Source organism: Condylostylus longicornis, unplaced genomic scaffold (genome assembly GCF_029603195.1).
Source record: "Condylostylus longicornis isolate FDR11 unplaced genomic scaffold, ASM2960319v2 ptg000055l, whole genome shotgun sequence".
NCBI lineage: Eukaryota > Metazoa > Arthropoda > Insecta > Diptera > Dolichopodidae > Condylostylus > Condylostylus longicornis.
The window spans coordinates 531,021-555,284 of NW_026578024.1; the positions used below are offsets into that span (position 1 = coordinate 531,021).

The 24,264-nt window shown below is 28.9% G+C and overlaps 1 protein-coding gene across 6 annotated transcripts; it reads right to left on the minus strand.

Moving 5' to 3' along the window:
• Positions 1-1,584: 1,584 nt before the first annotated feature.
• On the minus strand, positions 1,585-23,947 carry LOC129611848 (uncharacterized). Of its 6 annotated transcripts, none has more exons than XM_055525243.1 (17): positions 23,787-23,947; positions 21,038-21,906; positions 20,828-20,964; positions 18,496-18,735; positions 18,291-18,427; positions 7,901-8,022; positions 7,348-7,827; positions 7,111-7,267; positions 6,739-6,942; positions 6,563-6,681; positions 6,340-6,508; positions 5,499-5,709; positions 5,187-5,413; positions 4,853-5,126; positions 4,544-4,793; positions 4,345-4,465; positions 1,585-4,286 (listed from the first exon to the last, which is right to left on the minus strand). In XM_055525243.1, exons 2-17 carry the CDS (start codon positions 21,794-21,796, stop codon positions 1,948-1,950), a joined length of 5,946 nt encoding a protein of 1,981 aa, XP_055381218.1. In that variant the 5' UTR covers positions 21,797-21,906; positions 23,787-23,947; the 3' UTR covers positions 1,585-1,947. The 6 variants fall into 6 exon arrangements, with proteins under 6 accessions (XP_055381218.1, XP_055381219.1, XP_055381217.1 ...); XM_055525244.1 differs by having other exon boundaries at positions 23,889-23,927; XM_055525242.1 differs by having other exon boundaries at positions 21,038-21,979; positions 23,889-23,921.
• Positions 23,948-24,264: the final 317 nt, after the last annotated feature.

Here is a 24,264-nt window from a genome sequence, read left to right on the forward strand (position 1 = left end):
TTTTAATACATGTTGTTAAACGTTAAAGTAATATTTGAAACATACCTTGTTAAAAAACCTGCCTCCTGTAAGAATAAAGGTCAATTAGAAATCTCATAAGAATTATATAGACTCCTAGAATTACTCGAATTATTTTGCCTAGTTAGAATTTGTATGTCCTCTTTTTTATATGACGAACAACTTAGTACAATCATATAATTGAACAAAATAATGAGTATTCAACTAAAACCCCGTGACTTCAATAATGCTTTAAAAAAGATTTAAGTACGGTATTAATACGGTATTAGTACCGTCTCAGAGCTTTCAATACCTTTACATTGTAAAAAAAACTACTAAAGCTTTTGATACATTTTGGAATACAATTTTTACCATATCAATACAACTTTGACATTTGTTTGAAAATTTTAATTTAAAGTTCTGTGCAAATGTTAATTTTAAAAAAATGAATGTGTTCGTAAATATTGTTGTAAATAATTCAATTGATTTTAATAGTAGCAACAGTTCAAGTAGTTGCAGCACTTTTAATAAAATTAAACAAATTATAACATTAAGAAAGCAAAAGAGATACATTTCTTATTACTGCAAAAATTAAATGTCAAAATCAAGATTACATTTAATGAATTAAGGGTATACTCGTAACTTATACGTGAATGTTTTCAAAAAACTTTTTTGTTTATGAATTTGAAATATAACAAATGACTATATATGTATAACTAACAAACGTTACCACACCACTGGAAAAATAGCATTCTTATGCTTTATTTTGGAAAAAACTTGATAGCTACCACTTTATTGCTGAAAATATATGTTAGTTTATTTTATCGGTTATTTCTGGTAACATTTATATGACAAGGTATAAGAAAAGCGTGCTCGATTTTTTCGATACCCGATTTACTTTTATTTTACGTCTCCATTACGTATAAAACGCATTTTGGAAAAGTGTACAATGTCAAGAGCTTTTAGTAAACTTTTTGGAATTTGATACTTTGTAAAATTTTACGTCTTAAGCGCATTATTGAAGTCACGGACCATCAACAAACTTTTATACAAAAATATTAAAAATTACACGTCTTTAAGTAGCACTTAAAATAATGGATATTTTATAAAAATGAAAGAAAATAGGTTAATAAAAGTTTAAGATAGGATGAATTAATAATACTATTTTGAAAATTTTAAAAGATAAATTTAATTCAAACATCGTGTTCAGGTGCATAAATAGTTTATTATCGTTTATATAAATCTAGATAAATCTAGAGTTTGTGAACAGAAATGTGTTGGAAAGTGTGTGAAACTGCTTAAAAAAATTTTAGAATCCAAAATTTGGGTTTGAAATATCATTTGCATCATTTGATAATAAAACATTTGTCCTAAGTAAAAAAAAAGTAAAAATACAAATTTGTAAAGGTTCATCGGTAATTTTTTTTAAATAAAACAAAATATTACATTTGAAATTTGTTTGTTTTATTTATTTTTTTAAAAACATTTAACAAGCAGATTCATAACCTTAAAAATTTAACATTTCATTTTTAGTTAATTTTCAGAACTTTTTCATAGTTTTCAAATATTTTGATAGTTTAATTTGGCTTTGGCTAATTTATAACAAAACTTCACAACTTCTTTTTGTAATACTTCGTCTTTATCACAATTGATAATTTGAAGAAATTGAAATAATAAATAAATTACAGATGACTTAAATTTTCAAGTCAATTTCTAACGTATATTATTTATACACACATACATACATCATTAATGTTTTATTAGAAAGCTTGCAATATAATTATTTTTTTTTCAATTGCAATTTAATTATTTATTTTTATGAAAACATTTATTCACATAAATGTGTCAAGCTATTTTAAAATAAAATTTACAATTTGATTTTTATTATTATCGTACAAAATCAAAAAACTTTCAAATAAGAAATTGTATTTATTTTAATATTAAAAAACGCTATTTATCATTTGATAATGGGAATAAGATAGCGCTTTTGGATTTTAATATATTATCCTTGTTATTGCCATTGTCTTTTTGATCGTTTTTTTGGCCTTTGTTTTTATCTTTTGACTTAAATAACGTACCAAAACTTCCAACATGCGAACTTTTAGATTTAATAACATTATAATTCTTACCTGTATTTTTCAACGAATCAGTAGCTTCTTTTCTTGTTTTGAAACCCTTATTTACCTGAGCAACATCTAACATTAAGCTTTGTTGACATAAAACTGAAACAGTGCTCATTTTTGATATCGTTTCAACTTCATTTTCACGTTTCTTTTTACGAAACTTTGATGCTAAAGTCGCGAATCCTAATTTACTTGCAAATTTTTCTGATCTTACAATACTTCTAGGTAATGGATTACAATTGTTATCGTTTTTTATTACTTCCAAAGAAGAGTTTGAAACTGCTTTGGTCATTGATACATCGTTATAGTTTTTCCAAGCTTCGTTGCTAAATTCGCTTTCGAAACTTGTTTGACTAAAACGTGGATTAACATTCTCGGTATCGAAACTTTCTTTAAATGATGCAGTTCTTTTTGGAATTTCTTTCAAAAACCTTTCTTTAGCAAGAGCTAATTTTACTGCTCTTTCATTTATCGGAGTTGTCGGGCACTCAATTTGGTCAAAATAATTTTTATTTGAAATTGGTAGCAAAGGATGCCACAACTCAGCACACAAAGGGTGTGATTTTTCTGTTGGCGTTGTAGCTTTATTTTCAAGTTTTCTAGTTATTTTGGGAATTGTATTGTCAGATTTGTTGAAGCTATTAAAACTTTCTATGACTATATCCCCACTTTCGCTTGTTGAGCTATTTCGTCTCGTTATTTGTTCAAGTTTTTGTTTTAAATCAATTTTCCTTAGTGCACCTCCTTTGGTAACATTTAAATTAATTGGTTTTTCCTTATTTTTTTTAAACAAATGTTCTTTGGACTTCATTTCAAGTTTCGGGTTGTTAATTGCCTCTGAGCCTTTTTTTATATTTTTTAAACTATCATAAGCAAGTGGTTCTATGTTAGGCGAATGCATTTCATTACATATTTTTTTAGCGATATTTTCTAAACTGAAAGATTTTGAAATACGACATACCCTATCTTCGAGCTGTGAAGATATTTCTTCTTTGATTACTTGTTTATAGACAATACTTCCAAAACTTGCGGATTTAGTTATGTTTTCAGTACTTGGATTAAATATGTCAGTCTGACTTTTAGTAAGCTTGCGCTCTAAAAGTGGTGATCGAATACTTGAAGGCGTACAAGTTCCGGAACTCAAAGGAGATTTACTTATTGCTTTTGTCTCCAACTTTTGATTACAGTCATCAATCATTGCTTTAACAGAAAGACCTGGTTCTTTTGATGAATGTAAAGCAAAAGTCGATTTTTCAGAAGAATTTAAGTCCTTTTTTATCGAAATGGGGGGTTCTAATTTTTTTCTGTATGGTTTTGAAAAGCTATTGAGACTAATAGAATCTCGACATGAATCTTCAGTTTCGGGTACTTCTGTAGTTGTGGAAGAGTCTAAGTCCCTTGACACAGCTAATGGACCAATTCCACTATCACTTCCCGTTTCAGAAGCTTGTCTACCCACTAAAGTGAAAATTTTCCTTTTAGTTTTGACAAAAATATTTTGTTGTTCAAGTTCCACATTTTCTTGAGATTTGCTGTTCAATAATTGAACCGATGTTTCAGTGGGAGATATCAAAATTTTGGAAGACTCACCGTCATAATTGCAAAATACTTCCGACTGCTCTATGGGTTGTCCAGGTTTAATTTTAAGAACATAAACTACGTCTTCGCCCCCTGGTGTGGGGAAATATTTGTTACTTTGGATGATATTATTGGTAGTTATATTTTCATTTATATCAAGTTCAAATTTGTCCTCTTCAATAGATTTTTTATTTCTACTTAATCTTCGTTTTAGTCGACGTTGAGCTACTTCATTACTGTTAACTGCCTCGTCATCTGTACTCTCACTTTCAGTTTTACTATTTTGACGGGATCCCATTTTCCTTAAGCGAGATTTTTTGCGACTACCGTTACTTGAATTACGACAAATTTTATTTTTTGAATCAAAGGTTGGTTCTATTGCTGTTTTTGCACTGACATTTACGAATTCAATATTTTGTGTTGGGATTTGCGTGGCACATTCTTTTTCGTTGATATCTGTTTCATTATATTTCTCATATTTTGAAATATTTTTTAATGGTGTATTAGAACTGCGAGAATCAACCATTTTACATCCGTCTTCAGATGTAATGTTTATTTTAGGTATGAATAGCTCAGAAGATATCATTTCTAAAAATGTAATTCAATTTGGTATACAAAACTACATTAAGTTCTTTCTAAAACTTACGTGCGCAATTGGAAACTAAAATAATGTTTTGTTTTAGATTATAGAGTATTTCTGCGATTGCATCCATCCGCTCGTCTAATAATTCTTGGCAGCAAGCTTCGTCTTGGTCCAACTGGTGGCACTACACATAAAAAAAGTGTATGCATATATCATAAGAAACCAATATTTTGCAAATAAGCAAAAATTTTTTCAACGCTACCTGATTTTTTAATTCTGTAACGTGCTTTCTAACGCGAGCCATAGCCTCTTTGCCCTCACTGTTAAGTCTCCCAAGAGCATCTTCAAAATCCGGAATAGAATTTTCCAACTCGTTAAGGATTCTTAAAGCGTTTTGTAAATTATCTAGTGATTTATTTTCGATCAACTTTAAGGCTTCAATAGCTTCCTCAAATTTATTTAGAGTTAAATTATGCGCTCCAATTTTTTTGTTTTGTTCCGCACTTATTAAGCTAAAAGATATTTATATAGATATACATCTTACAAAAACTTACACTTTCAGGTAAATTACAAATCCTTAGGGGTACTGAATAGACATGGTTCTATACACGACAGTCCGAGAGGATTCCTAAGATCTTCCATATTCTTCTCAAAAGAATTATTTTCACAAAGCTCAATATCTGAAGAAATTCTCCGAGTTTGCTCTGGTAAAGATGCATCAATCCGGAATTCATCAGCATCATTTAAAGATAGGCAAGACGTTTGATGAGATGCTGACGGAACCGATTGTATTGGAGATATACTATCGAGGGAAAGTGACCTGCCCAAATTAGGAGAAGGTTCATCTAAAATTCGAAATATTCCACTTCCAATTCATTATTTAAATACATAATTCATTAACTTACTTGATCGACGTTCGGCGGATTTTTTTCCGGAAATAACTGACCTATATCCAGGATATAAAAAGGCAAATGTTGATGACTCTGGTCCAATTCCTTTAGCTTTTTCCCATTCGTAAAGCTTCCTTGTAAACTTTCTAGAAATACCTTCAAATTTCATGACTCCTACTGAAGTTTGTACTTCAATTTCCTTAGCTCTAGGCTCTGTTACAATTGCCCGCAATTTTAAAAGCCTGAAAATTTTTAAGAATACAAGTATATGCATTTTAGTTTGATAAGTTTGTTTTAGTTTGTAGGTCGAAAAACTTATTGTTTTACTTTTCGGATTTCTCTTTCTCATAACTTTTATTAAATTTTTCTTTATCTAGACGGAATTTCTCTTTATCAAATTTTGCATCATCTTTTGACTTTTTCGGTGTTTCGTGGGTTTTTCCGATTCCGAATTTTCCAGATGACCTTCTCAACGAACTTTGAGTATCAATGTGAGAATTTGAATTTGTGCTAGCATCTTTAATTTTCTTCCATTGATCTAAAGTAATAAATAGTAAGTATTAAGGTTGTTTCCTGTTTGTACTAAATGGATTTAGATTATTATAACAAGAAACATATTTATTAAAAAAAAATTATGTATTTCACTAATTACATACACAATCTAATTTTTTTTGTTATAGAATTTTATATCAGTATGTATAACAAAATATTCCAATTCATAGCAATTATATTAAAGCCAATCATGAATTGTTTTTTTACAATTATAAAATATATCGTACAATATTCTAATAAGAAAAGTAGTTGGGGAAATCAATGCTATTATTACAGATGTTAAGCTTAGAGGTTATATTTGTTTATTTATTTGTTTGTATATTTATTTAGTTTTTTAGCAATGTATTAATTTCCGTCTATAAGTAATAACTAATCTAAGCATAAAAGAAAATTTAAATCATAAATTTAAAACTCGAATTTATTAAAAAAAAAAGTTAACAGCGAATTCTAGAGACATTGTAAACATTTTACATACTGAAATATTTTATTTCAGTATTTTAAATCAATATAAAAAAGAAGCTCTAAATAACCTAATAAATATCTTTCTAAACGAGTAAATAATAGTTCGTAATAAATTTAATCTTAGAACAAACTACTTTCCAAGTGTTTGTAATACCTAATTTTTTTTGAAACTCTTCTGGTAATGATTTTTGATCAGGCAATGGTGACAAACCTTGCCCTTCTAGTTTTAACTGTCCAGTTTTCCACAAGTTCCAATCAATTTTTTCGCCTTTTAAAGGAGAAGTGAAATTATCTCTTGTTACTAATGAAGTAGTTTCCGGTTTCTAAAAAAAAGGGGAGATATTATGCAGATTTGCAATAGGTACGAATATTACTACCTTGTTTCTCCATTTATGTAGCTTTTTTTTAAAATCTGCTGACAAATTCTCTTCTAAGAACTTTGGTGGGATGTTTTTATTTGTTTGCAGTAAATCATTACTTTGAAGTAACTGATAAGCTGTAAATAAATTGAGAAAAGAATGGTAAAATTATATAAAAATATTTTTTAGAAGACCTGAGGACGAGCTCGATGAACATGAAAATCGAATTTTCTCCCATTCTTGACGTTTCGCTTCAAACTCTTTGTTAAGTTTTTCTTTAAGCTCTAAATATCTTTCATTAATTTCATCTCGTTGCAACTGATAATATAAACGATCCGATAATTTTCTTGATGGTGTAGTTGGTTCAGAGAAATCCCCGCTTGACATATCTTCACTTTCTGAAAAAGCATAAGAAAATATCCTAAAACAAATTTTTAAGCTCCAATCATTAATTTTAACCAACAGTTCTAACAACTGTTGCTTATCTAAAACAGCCTTTTACAAACTGCCATTTGTCGTAAAGTTTCTCGAACATTCAATAACTTTTAAAAGATGAAATTTCTTACCGAATTCTGGAAAAAATTCTGAATGCCTAGATGGACTGCTAGGAACGGAAGAATTACCAACTGACATTAAGTGTTTCCTATTTGAAGAGGTACTTGAAATTTTTTGGCCGATTATTGGAAAATAACAAATGTCACTAAACTCAACCTCGTTTGCCAACTAAAAAAAAAAAACAGTTTTAAGCCTTAATTAAGTGCTTGCAAAAGAATATATTACAATATTTATTTTTTCTTTAATACCATTTTAGAGTTTAAAATCAGTGGATTCGGTTTTGGTTGATTTGATAATTTTATGTCAATAGTCGCTCCTTCAGGTAATGATTCAAATCCAGAAATATTTTTATTTCTTCGTAATGATTTATTCGATAACATTTTTGATTTAATTTCATTACTTTGTTCATATCCTCCTACAGAATCGTTTAGTCCTAGCCCTGATATTATGACTGGACTGTTTGGGCCACTTGAATTACACTTTTGTGAATTCGCTGTTGTTGATGAACTAGATGGTGACAAAATATTTTCACAATTTTGTTTTTGCGTTGGTGATTCGTTTAATAGGAATTGCAAACTATCTATATTAAATTCGGATGGGCTAACATCACGGCTATCTTTTCCCGCACTATTACTAGACTTAATGCTACGGGAACGTGTAGTTTTGAAAGACGCACTATGTGTTTGAATCATATTTTTAACTTTAGTCCATGGAGTCTTACTTTTTACCTACGAAAGTATTTTGAAAGCATGAATTGAACAAATGATTTGAATAGTTTTAAATACAATTAAATAAACATACCACTGACGTTGACATTTGAGAAATCATCATATCACTATCTAATGATCTACTCCTACGACTTTCTTCCTCTACATTATTTAATTGAGTTTCGAATCTTGAATCACTTTTCGAAGAGTCTCGTCCTAAAATGATATACATGCTTGTTGAAAAATTGTTGCTACTTGTTAACGAGTTTTTAAAATTTTTGTTATGTTATGATAATATCTGAAACCTGAAATTATTCTATGTATACATACATATATGTGTTTGCGAAGAGAAGATGCTTATATACCATTTGGAAACATTGTATTCGGAACAATATGCTACATGTTTTCTTCAAAACCAATTAAACGATCTAAGAGGACTTGAATTTCTAGAAAAAATGCATGTCCAGTTTTATGAACTTGTATGTTTTAAACAGTTTCCATAAAAATTGGATATTATTGATTCAATTTTTTTTCTCTAAACTAAATAAAAGAGAAGAGAACCCCCGATTTTCATACATTTTATACATACATACTTGCACATGTATAATTAACTTATTAAATATAAAAATTATTACATAAGTCAATATTTTAGAAAAAAATATTTGGTCCGACTGCTTCATTTGTCTTATTTATCTATTTTATTTATTTCTCTGATAAGCAAAAACTTCAATAGAATGCAAAATGTTTAATTACATAACACACTATTATTTTTTGTAGAAAATTACATACATATTTACATACGTATGTACATATATGGAAAAGTTAGCACTAAGAATTAGAAGAAAGTTGTGAAATGTACATACTACAATAATATTACATGATATTTAAATTTGTAGCTAGAAAACAGTTTGAATATCTTGGAAATTGAATATAGACATATAAGACATATTGTATTATCTTCTGAAAACAAAAAAATTTGACGATGTAATGTATTATGTTCGGAATTCACTTGATATTGAGACCGCTACCTTGTAAATGCATACATACTGAAATATCTGTATAAAAGTATGCATCCAAAAATATTTCTATGCCTCTATTCTTAATAATTTTATCAATAAATTAATAATTTATTGTAAAAAAAAGTAAAAAAAAGAAAACGATACAACGTACGTATCAAAAATTAAATTGCTATTTTAATTTATGTGATTTTGACAAAATCGTACAACTTTTATTTAATGATTTCGAAGATACATACACTTTATGCATGTACTACATAAGTAAAAAAAAAGGTTTAAAATTTATGAATTTAATTTATATTACTTCGACTTTTGTTATATAGATTATACTACCCATGAAATCAATTGTATTGTATTGAACAATAACAACTAATTTGCCTTAAATGAAAAAAGCTCTCAAAAGTAAAATTTCAATTAAAGTATTATTCCTTTTCGATAATTTTATTTACTTTTTACTTCAAGATACCAAAAATATGTTCCTGACGTAAAATTTTTAAAAATAGAACGTGTCTTTTAAAAATAATTTTGGAAGAGTGTTATCATGTATAAAATGAATGTTTGTATGTACTAATGTACATAATACTCTCAAGGAAAACATAATCGTCTTTTAAATAAATTAATTTAAGCAATAGTTTAAGCAATAGTATACCTTTCTATTATAGTCATAGAACATGTTCAGAACTAGAAGAAAACCAAAAACATATTTAATAAAATAAATTTTATAAAAACTTATTTGAACAAAAATTATTTCCACAATAGGTATGTGTTGTATGTTTATACGTATGTACATATATCATATATGAGTTCATATAGGTAAATATCGAATAATAAAAAACATGTAAAGTCGCAAATTTTCTACTCACATAAAATAACAAATACGATAACTTATGTTTGTATACAAATAGAAGAGCGCACAAACATAATAAGTTTGTAGTAAACTAAAAAATAAGAGAGCAAAGTCAATAATACCGTCACAGAAAAAAGTCAATATATTTTATTCAGAAATTCCCTATATTGTAGATTGTAGATTGTAGCTTGTAGATTCTAAGGGAACCGAGTGGGACAGGAGCATCCCCCCAAGCCACCGCAGCCATTTTTGACTTATTGTAGCCACCCCACTCTCCCGTCTATAATATCCCCGTCCCAATCACAAAGCCGGAGATATCCCTAAGGGAGTTGGACAACAGTTCCCGAACACTTAGGGACCCATGTCCAAGACAATTGCGGCGCCGAACAGCTAGTGCCGGACAGTTGCAGAGAATGTGCACGGCGGTCTCATCGCCACCTCCACAAAATCTGCACAGGGGGGAGCCCGACTTCCCCAGCTTATGCAGGTGGTACTTCACCGGGCAGTGCCCCGTGAAGAAATTCGCAATAGTGCGAACCCGGCTCCTGCCCATCCCCAGCAACTCCGCGGCGAATCCGCCGGAGCACGCCGGAAGAAACACTTTCGCATGACGGCACCCTTTCGTGTCCCGCCAGTGACGGCCGCATTCCGCCGCTAGTAGGCATGCAAGCCTGGCCCCCACGGCGGAAGAAGGCAGACCGCAGAAAGGCAGCCCCAGATCCCCTCCGCGCCAAATCATCGGCAACTTCGTTTCCCGCATGACCACTATGGCCCGGCACCCAAATGAGCATCACTCTGTTCTCCGATGCCAATTCCCTAAGCAGGTATGTGTTGTATGTTTATACGTATGTACATATATCATATATGAGTTCATATAGGTAAATATCGAATAATAAAAAACATGTAAAGTCGCAAATTTTCTACTCACATAAAATAACAAATACGATAACTTATGTTTGTATACAAATAGAAGAGCGCACAAACATAATAAGTTTGTAGTAAACTAAAAAATAAGACAGCAAAGTCAATAATACCGTCACAGAAAAAAGTCAATATATTTTATTCAGAAATTCCCTATATTGATATAAAATTTAGAAGAATAGTTTGCACATGTAAATGGAAAACAGGAACTATTTTACTGCAAGAAACAAGAAGAAAAGTCACTAGAAATGGCCAGATTTCTTTAGCCATTTGGTTGTCATTTTTTGCAATTAAAATTTCAAAATTTTCTCTAGATATAGGGAGAAAGTCGATTAAAGGGCATAACTGTGAAAAGTAAAAATTTTTTGAGCATTCCTATTTTCGGTTAAATATTGAATTGAACAAAAGTTAACCACATTTTAATTTAATAAATTTAAAGCACACCGAAACCTTTCCAACGGTATTCCACGTGGCCGTTTTTACGAAACGAAGTTAATATAGTAACAACAAAGTAAAGTTTTATTGGAATTTCTGAAATCAGAAAATACGTTATGTGGTATGTACTTAACTCCTAATAGACTTAAAAAACAAAAAAAAAATAAAATATTTTGAAAAATTATGAAAATATTATAAGCTTTTTGTGGAAATAACTGGCTTATATAATGCTTTGGTTTATATAATATTATGTATCGTAGTATGAATATTAAGCTATTTGATGAGTAATGAATAGATTGGCGAAATTCCTTGCTGAAAATAAAATGTAATATCCCAAGTAATATGGCTTCGAAAAAAACTCGAACATTACTGCGGCGTACCTTCCGCTTACCAATTTTATATTCAAAACAGCAATTGGGGTGATTATACCGTATGAACGTTTATTGATTTTCGAAAGGCATTTGACTGTGAGGACCACGACATATTACTTCTTAAGCTCAGAAATAGGGCATTTCGTACTCAGGCGATTAAATTTTTCGAAACTTAACTGGCCGGGCGGTAAGTGTTAAAATAGGAGAATTTTGTAGCAGTACTCGCATAAGTAATGGCGTTCCACAAGGGTCTATTTTGGGGCCGGATTTATTCTTGATCTAGATAAATTACTTGGCCCGCATGAATCTCAGGAGAGCTTTATAATTATATGCAGATGACGCGGTCTTAAGTAATTCAGCCACAAGCAAAGTGGAACTAAAAGCAGCTATCTTTGAGGATCTGGCAACTGTGGATTACTGGCTGATGAAGAACAAATAGCTTTTGAACTTGGGGAAACCAATTTGTTCTTCATCAACTTTCTTGTATGGAAATCATATAATTGAAAGTGTTACGAAGTTTAATTACTTGGGTTTGGTGGGTAATAATAACCTTATATAGGTGGACCATATTGACCAGATTTGAAGAAAAATAGTTTCTTACATTTTCATTTTGAATAGGTTAAGAAAATTATTGGATAGAAAATTATTGTCGTAGTATTTTCGTCTTATATTTATTCCAATATTATATATTTGAATCCAATATGGAAAAGAAGGGCGTTGAACGGCTTTTAAATTAATTCATGGTTACCCAGTATTGCATCCGACCGATAATTTTTATTCGGCGAAGTATCGTAGTTTAAAATTTATTTCTAGGAAAGAAATATACCTCTTGGTCTTCAAAATCATAAATATTCTAATTAAACGAAATTTTAACTAGAAGCATAGACGTACATACATATGTACAATACAAGAAATAAATTAAACTATTATCTGAGTCTATTTAGAACGGGAAGGAAGAAGTTGAATTGTCTCTATGCATGTTTAAAGTCCTTTAATAAATTGCCGTTAACATTAAAATCCGAATGAAACTTTAGTTTATTTAAGAGGAACAACACATTACATTTGGAATCTAGTTTATAACTATTTTCTAAACTATTTTTATACCCCGCACATTCGAGAAGGGTATATTATCTTTGGTATCGAATTTGTAACCACTTGAAGGAGTCAACTACGATATGGATATGTATATACACAAAATTCTTGCTCAGCGTAAAATTCTACGTTGATTTAGACATGTCCGCCCTTTTAAAGTCAAGGAATCCTAATTGTAATTGGACCTTATTGGAATCGGACCAATTCGGACAACGGGTTCAGGTGGCTGCCATACAACTCAAAGAGTTTATTATAAATACTTCAAAAAAGTAATAAAGGTATAAATGTTAAATTTTGTATACGTATGTCCAATTAATTTAATGGGATTCCTGCACCAGTTCTGGTGGCTGCCATACAAGTCCAAAAGCAAATTTTATATATTCCAAAACATAAGAAAGTCAGATTCATGAAACTTGGCAGTCGTATGTCTAATTATAAGTCAGTTACATATTCGTGAAGTTCTAGATCTAAAAAATACTTTCGATATAATAAAGTAGTTTTGATAACTTTTGCAGAGAGGATAGGTAAAAATAGACTTCTATAGAATAATAAGTTTGAAGGTCTATTTATATCATGTTAAATATCATGGTAAGATCTCTGTATGCAAAATTTCAATATGAAGTCTTGTAAACAGACATACAGGCAGACCGTAACAAGTACTTTTTTTTTGGAAAAGCGCTAAGCACATTTTTGAGGTACACAAAAATATGAATACATATTCACATATTGGACAAAAATTAAAAAACAATAAAAAATCTCTCCATTTTATAAATACAACTTTAAACAACTTATATAAATAGAACTAACATAAATGAAAATCAAAACAAATGGAATTTCCAACCTTTTTGCTGTGTTTAGCAAAAATATTTGTAAACGCGTACATGTACATATTATGTTTTATTTCTGGAAATTTTTTGCAACACATACTAATTACGTGATTGTGTATAATTTTATTGCTTATATATACATTCTTGTATAACATATCTATACATATGGTATACATTGTTCACGTTATTTGTACAAAATGAAAACGATATTATATGTAAGGTACCTTGAGATTATAAGGCCTAGCGCTAATAAAGCGTCGAAAAACTTTAGGGAAAATCTTCGAAACTTGAGAAATACTCTAAGAATAAGGCAATGTATAGTCATTTGTATTCATCATAAACAAAAAATGGTTTTAGAGCAACTAGTATCTACCTTCTACCAGCAGCAATTTTGGAGAATGGCCTTTGCTCTTCTACACAGTACAAAATCATTAATTGTAATAAATATGAAATTTTATGTAGAGTTCCTAATCCCATATACATATATAATATATCAGGCCATCAAGCTAAAGTTATTTTCCGCAATATTGCAATCGGAGAACGTTACAAAAACAATTCTTAATGTCGTATGTTTTTGAAGTACGACATTAAGAAATTATTTAAATAATTACGACATTACATTATTTTTTTTTTTTGTATTCCGAATGCATTTTTTTATTTTTTTGTGAAATTTTTGAGTATACTCTCATTCAATTTAGTATGGTTTCAAAAGCAATTTAGATTATGATAATTTGGTTTTTCCTTTTTTTTCAATTTTTTATTCAAGGAATTAATATTTTAACGCAAAAAGGTTAACTGCGTTAAAAATTGCAATTTTTTTTAATGCATTTTTCAGACAGAAAATACCAACCGATTTTTTTTAAATTTAAATTTTATATCAGTAGAATCAGATGAACTATAAATTATCAGTAAAATCAAATGAACTAAATGAGTACAGATGCAGAATCAGTAGAACTAAAAATATTAATCAATTTCCTTCACACAAATAATTTTCAATACTCTGCATTAGAGTTCCTATAATTTTATGTTTTGTTTAGTTACAAATGAAGTACTTTACATGTAGACCTTATTGTTAAAGTTAAATAATATTTATTACCTTATTTTTGATAATTAGTTAAAAAGACTTTATTTTTTAAAAACATATTAACGTTGTTTTGTAAAAACATATTAAAAATAAATTGTTTTTGGTTTTTTAAAGGGCTTCCTAGTATAACGCATCTTACATATTAAAAATACAGGATTTTCTACTAAACCGCAGTAATCTTTTCTGGTTTAACTACATCTTTTATTAAATCGTTTTACTTAAATGATACAATATCTTTTTAGGATGATATTTATGTAGATGTAACATCAAAGAGAAACTAAAAAAATTAAAAGAACAAGTTATGTTCAACAAGTTTAGATTTCATAAAAATTGCAACTGGATATTTATTTGAAAAAAATAGAATACCACTTGGCCATCCTTTTAAATATTGCAGTTTGGATAAACTAAACGTAAAATGACCATTTTAGGTTAATGAGTCAACTTATTTAACTTGATAATAAGTTCTCATTTACATTCATTGTAAATATGCTATAGCCAAAGCAACTTTCTTTTTGTGTTTTATTAAATCCCGGTCATATGAGTTTACTCTTACATTACTCTTGACAAGTATGGTGATCCTACTATAACAACCCTACCAACAGAATTTACCAAAAAAATTTTTATTCAAAAACTAACGGAATTAGCAGTGTCATCAAAAAATATAATCAATAAAAATATAAGCAATTAATCCTTAAATTCAGCATTTAAATGTATGCAACCTTTTGAAATATTTTGATATGCGAATGAAAGTAATTTAAAAAATCTGATGCGGTCAGCACATAACCGACCGCATTGTGTATTGTCTAGTTAAGTGAAAGTGTTACGGAATATTATAAAAATGTCTGTTAAATACTGCTTTCCAATTTTTAGGGCATTAGTACGCTTATAGTTAACCTACCTAGAAAAATGTAAATTTGACTCTTAGTAGAGTTTCGCTTTGTGCTACCCGAATGCCCACCAGTTAGTTTCGATAATAACTAGAACTCAAATATCAAATTTCAAGAAATTCCATCAATTCGTTCCAGAAATTCCATATCAATTATATGGTGAAAAATGTAAAATCGGCCAGCAAATCAGCTTTCGAGCCCTGATCTTTCCAAAAAATTTACATGTTCATTGTTTTAATACGAGGAATTCAAATATTAAATTTCAATGAAATCGGTTGATTATTTCTCTTTATATACACAAAAATGTACATTTATCTCATAGTAAACGTCCAGTTGCTGATGCCTGATTTCTTCCAACATAGGAATTTTCGCGAACGGTCGAGCTTAGATTATATATGAAATTTCAAGTAAATCGGTTAAATATTTTCTTTAAAATGGTCAAAAATGTAAAACAGGCCCGCTAAAAAGTGCAGTTCCCGATGCCTGATATATCCCAAAAGTTGATCAACCCGTGCCATGGTCGAAATACACAGGCCGACAGACCGACAGGTTGCTAAAAATAGTTCACTTACACTTCCCTACTATGGAGAAGTGCATTCCCACCGAAAACTCGATATGCAAAATTTGTTGCCATCACACTATTGTATACACAATACGGTCGGTAATAATACCTAAATTGTTCTTAAAAGAAGTATTTTCACTTGTTAAAGGGGCAATGAAGGTAAACTCTAAAAAATTTTCGCTTTTACAATGAAAAAATATAAACTTGAAATTTGTTTCACTTTGAGTTTTATTTATTTTATTTTTATTTTATTTAGTTAGTTCAATTGTAGCCATTTTTAGTAAATCATACCACTTTTTAAAATTTTTAAACCTAATTTTAATTTACAACTTTGAAAAATTTTTGAAATGTTTTGTAGCACAAGAACTGTTGAAATGGACTTGTGCCACTTTCCACATGAGATACCTCGTTTGAAATCCAGCTCATAATCCGAAGCTTAGCAAGACTGTTTATACACCCATGTACGTTGCATCATTCATTATTATTTCTCAATGGTAAGTAATGAATTAATAACAGCCTTCGAACATAATTCTTATTGGCACAAGATTTCAGTATCAAAGCTAAATTTTTGACACAGTTATCCTACAAAAAGTAGTTTTTACTAAATTCCCCTCTACCTAGCATGCGTTATATACATATGTATGTGTACATACAATTAAATATTCTCAACTCTACTTATGAAAGTGCCAACTTAACATACATACAAAGTAGTAAAGAAATTTCAATTGATAATTGTTTACTTTTTAATATTATAAAAACATCTTCAGTGAAATATTTTTTTTTTTTTGAAAATAGAAAACAGAAAGAAACAAACACTTATTCAGTTTTTTTGAAATTTAAACAAAAAACTGTAGGAATTTTTGTTAAGTACCCGTGACTTATAAAACTTAGTATAAAATACTTTAATACAGTTTAAATACCATCCTAATATAGTTTTACAACAACAAAAAGCTCTTAAAACCGTTGTATCTTTGTAGAGTATATTGCAAAATGTACCTTTCTCTACATTTTGCATATACATAAATGTGGCGATAAAAAAATATTGCACATTATATCGCACATTGTGAAGAATAACAACACAACTCAAAAATATAACTTCGGCTTCCGAAATTTAAAGTATTTATAGCCAAGTGTAAATTACTATCGAAGGCTAAAAAACGTTGGTATAGAACTATTCTAGAAATATATGAACAAATTTTCTGTATTATTTTGTTACAAAAAAGCTTTATCTATTATAATAATAGTCCAATATGGTATGTTAGTTTTTTTGTCGGTCGATCATACTCTTGATGACATTTTTTGAATGGTTCTAACTTGAAAACGGCTTAACGTAGAAAACTGGGGTTGGACACAGCTCTTCGTCCGGATGGTTTGAGTATTTTTTTTTATTGCTTTTTTTAGGGATTTTTTAAGGGACTTTTTGAGAGTAATGTTCTCATGGTAGAAAGCTGGGGTTTGGTCTTTTTTAGCTAGAGAATTTTCAAAGGATTTTTTAAGTGATTTTTTAAATGATTTTTTCAAGTGATTTATTGAGTGACTTTCTTCATGTTGATTTTAATAAAAATTTTGATTTCTTGATAATAAACATTATTATTCTAGAATATACTTGAAAAATCTCTTTTTATTAAAAAAATCTCGAAAAAATAACTAAAACAATTTCATTTAAAATTCCTGATTCACTCATGATGCTTCCACTTATGACGTCATCACTAAAAAATCACTCAAACTCTAAAAAGAAATATTCAAAAAGAAATTAAGTCTGCGTGGGATAAAAAAGTTTTTAAAAACTTTTAAAAACTTTATAAAGTTTTTGCATTTAAACTGTCTGGGATAATACTTTTTCAACAAAAATGAGAGAAAATGATGACATTCTCATTTTCTCATTGTTTAAAGTTTTTTTAAGTTTTGTAAAGTAAAATTTAGTGTTTTAAAAACTTTTCAAAACTTAGAGCTGTCGAAACATATGTGTTTCTTGGTAATGTCAGGAGGTTTTACTTTTGAAAAAAAAAAAAATTTTTTATCAACCACAACTTTTTTTTCAAAACTTTTCAATTAAAAATTTAAATAAAATTTAAATAAACCAAAATGGGTTCATAAATGGTCTTTTCTAAGTTTTACACTTTTATAATCCAAAATCAAATTCTCGGTAAAAATTATCAATTTTTTGTTTGAAATTTTTGGAGTAAGTACCCTTGTAATTAAATAAGTATAATAAAAAAAATATTAAAAGATTTTCTAAAAGACTTAGTAATTTAATTGTTACGAGTATAATTTGTTCTTGCCTTTGTAATATTTTAAAATATTTTACTCTTATATTTTCTGAAAAAGAAAATTTAATAATTCGGAAATTAATAATTCTGGCAAGTCTTTTTATGACGTGTCTACAAAAAGAAGTCACAATTTTTTCGCTACACAAACGTGAAAATAGTAAAAGCAGCTTACTTTCATCGGATAGTTGCCGAACATCTTCAAGTGAACTGGCTGAACTAACATTTGCTGGCGTTGGTGGTGCAGATGTGCTCAAAATACTGTCTACAGAGCTGCCAGATATTGGGATTGGCGCTGGTACTCTTAGGTATCTTAATTTATTAAATATTATTTCAACGAAATGTAAAAGAAAACAATATTTAGCAAATAAATAATTTACCTAGCGACCTCATTATTAATTGGTTTTAACTGATTTGAATTTGCTTTGGATAATTCTTCCAAAGACTGAACATTGGCCTTTTCCCACTTAAAAGCAGCCTTCACTTTGGTCCATTTTGAAACTTTTACTTTATTTGAATTAGTTGCATATGCACTTTGACGTCTTGGCGTTGAAGTCACTTCGGCATGTTGTTTTGGGATTTCATCACAAAACACAGATTTACTGCGCTCACGATTATGCCTATATTAAAATAATTTAAAAAACGTTTTGAATTTAATTTGTTTTAGAAGTTAAAAAATATTGATTATTAAAATAATTAAACTATGTCTGCCATTAATTCACATTATTTGTATATTTTAAGTGTCTCTTTTCTCTCAAAAAGAGAACAAGATCTTTTTTTTTCCCCAAATTTCACAAATTTCACATGATAAGTTTTCGACGGAAATGTGTTTCTCCATGCTAAGAAAGCGTAATTAAACTATTTTTAGAGATATATCTGTCGGCCTATCAGTCGTCTGTCTGTCGGTTTGTCTGTCTGTTTGTCTGTACAAATCTGTATCTCAATTTTGGCTTAACCGATTTTTACAAAAATTTATATCTGAGTTCACTTTAAGGATGAGGCGATTTGATCAGTTGCCAGGTTTTTGGTACTACAAATTACACATTTTTTAGCAAAATTTTTATTCTACATCCTTGATTAAAGCTTTTTAAATTTTTTAAACACAATATTCTTATTATAAATGCAGTTCAGCCATTTGATATCTAAATGATCTCCTTTTTAGCACTTTTCCAAAAAAATTTTGAAAAAAAGTGCTTATTAGTTTCACTCTGTCCGTGTGTCTGTTTACAAAACTTCTACACCCTTGAAGATAGAAAGCTGAAATTTTGTATGTACATAGATCTTTACTAGAAACTTATTTCCGTACTACAAAATTTTTACCTATCTCCCCCCCTCTAGAAGTTATACCCCCCCAAAACCTTAAAAATGGCCATTTTTAACTATTTGTTGCAATGAAACCATAAGCATTTTTGAAATTTTGCAAACGCATAAAGGCAGCGGCTTGCTTCCCCTATCGGGATATACTATAGCTAAACTTTAGAAAAACAAAATGGCCGTTCAAATTTACCGTTATCTAAAGTCTTTTTTTTCCAAATTTTTGATTTCGTTTTTCTTTTAGACCCCAGCCTGTAGAAGCTTGAAGTTTTAGGGGCTTATACACATTAACAAATAGTTCATTTCGCTAGAAGAAAATTTTTTTCCATCTCCACCCCCTCTCAAGTTATCGCCTCTTGAAATTTGTAAAATTTGAATTTTTGGCGCCTTATATTTCCAAAACCGCAAACGTTTTCAAATTTCTATAAACATAAAAAGCTAGCGGTAAATTCCGTGACATTAAAAAATATAATTATTTTTCTTAACTCACACAATTAACCCTTAAAATCGAGCATTATGTTCCCTCTTTATATTAATTTTTGCTTTATTTCAAAGATTGCATGAATGCATCATCCTAAATATATGCAATCCTAGAAATAGTTAAATATGAATGAAAATAATTTTATAGTGTGATAGGTATGCATAGACTGTATTTAAAAGCAGAATTTTCACTTGTTGAAGGGAAAAGTGCTACAATACAAACCATTGGTTTGACCCAACTTTATTAAAGGCTAAAAGTAACTTTTTTTAAAGATTTTCTTGTAAAGGCTCGCTTATACACTTTTGGATATGGGCAACCTAAGTTTAAGCAAAAGGGTTGTATTCGCAGTTATCTAAAAATGTGTTAACAGTAGAAAAAAATGAAAACAGTAATTAAAGAAGGGAAATCGTTTGTTTTGTTATTAATAAATAAAATATTATAGAAGTAGTTGTTTCAAATTTATTTTTGTACTAAATTATTTCGACACCATTCGCCAATATAAAATATTTATCAATTTAAAAAAAAAAGTTAATTTATATTTATCAAACTATTTAGTGTTGTCTTGGAAATTCAAACTAATAGAAAAATGTTTAACAAATGGCCAATTTATTGTTCCTTTAAAAGCAAACGAAAATTTTGAAATCAGTTTTATGATAAAAAAAATCAACAAATGTAATATAAATATGTATGTTATTTAAATAGTCAAACTAATAAAAAACAATTTCGTATTTGAAAACTACAGAATTTATTGTTGGAGAAAGTAGGTGTGATTCTCTCATACAATTTCATCCAGTCTTAAGCTTTTCTATCCTACTATCTTTCTAATAAAAATATCCTACTATCTTCCTAATAAAAAGTTTAAAACTTTTAAGCTAAAAACTTCTTAAGAATATATTATTAAGAAAACGATAAATCACCTTTTAGCGAAATTTCTTTTACTTGAAGCAGTATTACCAGCTGCCAAGATCGTATTTAACAATCCACCATTATTAGTTAAATTTAGTTCCTTAGCATACAAATCTTCGGATTCGTCTAACAAATCATTTGAATAATTCTGTAATAGAGAAAAATACATTTTTTGCTTCATTTTATAGACGTGCAAATATAGTAAAGCTTTGCAACATTACCTTAGTCTGCATTGCCTTCAATTCAGATAGCATTTTAACGTCTCTAATGTATTTAGCCATCAAATAATTTTGCTCTTCTAACTTTAAAATCTTATCAATTAAACCATGCAAAGAACTTAGTTGTTCAAAAGCATCATATGCGGCTAACGCAGCTGATATAGTTGAACTTGCTCGATTAAGTAATGGCTTTATGAATTTTTCACATTCTTCTTTCAATTCTTCATTTTCTGAATTTTGAGGAATTTGCTGTTCGAACATTTGACAAATGGGGAAAGGCGGTGTTATTGATGAAGTTTGTTGGTTTCTATCGGACATTAATGGTTTTTTAGTTTTGTCCATAGTAGCTTCCGATGCTGCTGGACGATCAACTATGTTGTGTGTTGACAAATTAGCTATAATATTGTTCACTGAATCGCAATCGTTTGATGTAGATAATATTGAAGAATTTTCATTTCCTAAATCTGATTTTGTGGCTACTTTTATTGGTGTTAGTTCATTTTTTTTTTTCGTCAGAATTTTACAATCCTTAACAATTGTTTCTTTCAATTTTTCAAGAAACTGTTCCTCGCGCAGTTTGTAGTCATTGATATATTGAATGGAGTCAGGCAAATTTTCTCTTTGCCTTACTTTTGTATACATAAATGATGTTTGATTCTTGTTAGATTGACTTCGCGGTAAAGAGGGTGGAGGCGGTAAACCCAGCGTCGTTATATCGGAATTCGTTGAAGTAGTTCGTTTTCTAGTTGGTAATTTCTCCATATTAATTTTATATGTACATAGGTATTTATAATTACCTTCAAACCATTATTATTATAAAAATGTTTATTACTTATTTATTAAAACCCAATTTCAACTAAAATTTTCTATAGCTTTAGAAAAGTTAGACGTACGTTAAATTTAATTTTTGTCTAACATTTTAGGTTGAAAAATCGAGCAAAATATCTTAAAAGCAAGCAACAGCCAATATTACAAAAAAAAGGAAGGTAAAAAATTTTCATATGAAAAGAACCAAAGATACGCGCAACGCGGCATTAATTAAATGTCAAAGTGAAGTGGTGTAGGAAAAGGAGCTTTATAATTCGGCTATGATGTAGTATTCCGCTATGATCATTCATGTTTCTATAGAACCTAAAAATATCCGTTAGATAGTAACGGGTTCATAGTATGTAATCAAAATTTTTTTAAAAACACATTATATTCAATTTGTAAAATAAAGATTTTTTCGAAAAGAGGTCTTATTAATATATTGTTTTATTTATTAGTTTATTTATTTTTTTTATATAGTTTTGACGGCTCTCATCGTCCTTCAAGGACATCAAAAGCCAAAATTGTATTTATCTTGTGTCCGTAGCCTTACTAAAAATCACTACTAATCCGTTTAATCACCATTTAACTTTACGAACTTTTTTTAAAAATCTCTTACGATGGCTTCTGAAGTTAGCGTAAAAATCAATTTTTCAAGTCGTTTAAGCTCTGTTATATTAAGATGTGATTATCTTTTGGCAACATATGTGATTATACGGATCAATGATGCAATACTTTTATTCTGGTGGAACCCCAGAATCCAAAGTACAAATTCAAAAACAAAATATGTTAAATATAATTGTACTGACAGTACAAATTCTGTGTGAGTTATATTTGATAGATTTTAATAGGTTTAAAATAAATTTATCATGAAGCCTACAGCCATCATCTTGAAGGTCTAAAACTTCCTCTGAGAATCTTAAACATGAACAAAATTTCATTATAATTTTATGGGATTGTAAGAGAAAGATCTTAATGAGTTCAAAATATTTGTCTAAACATTAGAATAAATTTAAAAAATGCAAATTTAAAATTGATAAAATAGATTTAAAATCATATGTAGGTACTTAAATATGTTTAGCCTTACCTACAACACAACTATAAATATAAATGTGAAAAGTTACATATATGCAAAATTATAACGTTACACATTCGCAACAAAATGTTCCGAACACTTGCTCCTGACTATTTTATGAATTTTTTATTATTATAATAAATTGCAGCATTGTATATACAAGTTGATGCCTTTAAAATACATATATTTACGTATAAGTGTTTATAAAAACAAAATATTTTTTTTATGAAAAAAAAAATTTAATAACGCTAAAATTGGTGTGTACCATGTTATCACAGAAAATCGTTTAAGATTATAAACATATTTAAATTATGTTCATGTGATATGTATAAAATAATGTCCATATAATGTATTACAAACAATTGCAATATATATATGCAAATATATTTCCTTTTCAATTACTTGCAATAATTTTTCATTTGCATATCTGATTTCTTAACACATTCATTTATAGGTACCCAACTATACACACATTGTGTGTGATATTTATAAACTTCATATTAATAAAATTAACTTATACGCAGAAAGTTTGAGAATTCAATTTACAAAATGAGTCCAATATCCGCATTACGAAACAATATTACTCTTTAATTTTTAAATCAAATAAAGTACACATTATTATTTATTTTTTAATTATTTGTGTACATATCTATATTTACACGCAACCTTTTTGTATTCAATCTTTTTTTATATTAATATTTATTACATAGAAAGGAACACTTTGATTTATCAAATAATTTGAACACCATACTTTGTTTAATTTGCAAAATGAATTTTGAAACACAAAGAAAGCATTTTGGAAAACAAAAATAACATTATGTAAAAATTAGTTTAAACAAAACTAAATTTCTATTTTTAATAAGTATGTACTTATATGTATGTAAAAAGTGAAAACAAAATAAAAAAGAACTAAAGTACTAAATTTGGAAACAAAATTATTTATTTATTTTATATTTTTATTTATCCATTTACTTTTTTAATTTAGAATTTTATAATAATTTACACCCGCTTTAAAGTATGGAAACACGCACGCTTGCTCGGAAAATTCAAATAAGAACAAATGAAAAGAGATTTTCTTTAATTTCCCTACATTCAAAATAAAACTTCGAAAATTTTCGGAAACAAAATATACATGTATACATATGTATGTATATATGTCTGAAAAATTTATACGAGTACATAAATATATTTAAATATTTTCAACTAAAACAAGATGATCGTGTAATTTTAGTTAATTTAACAATTTTAATATTTTTTCGAAATTGCTCTCATTGCAAGCAGTTTGGCGTTATTGTTATACATTTTGGTATGAGCTGTGGGGCACATAATATTGACAAAATGTATTAAG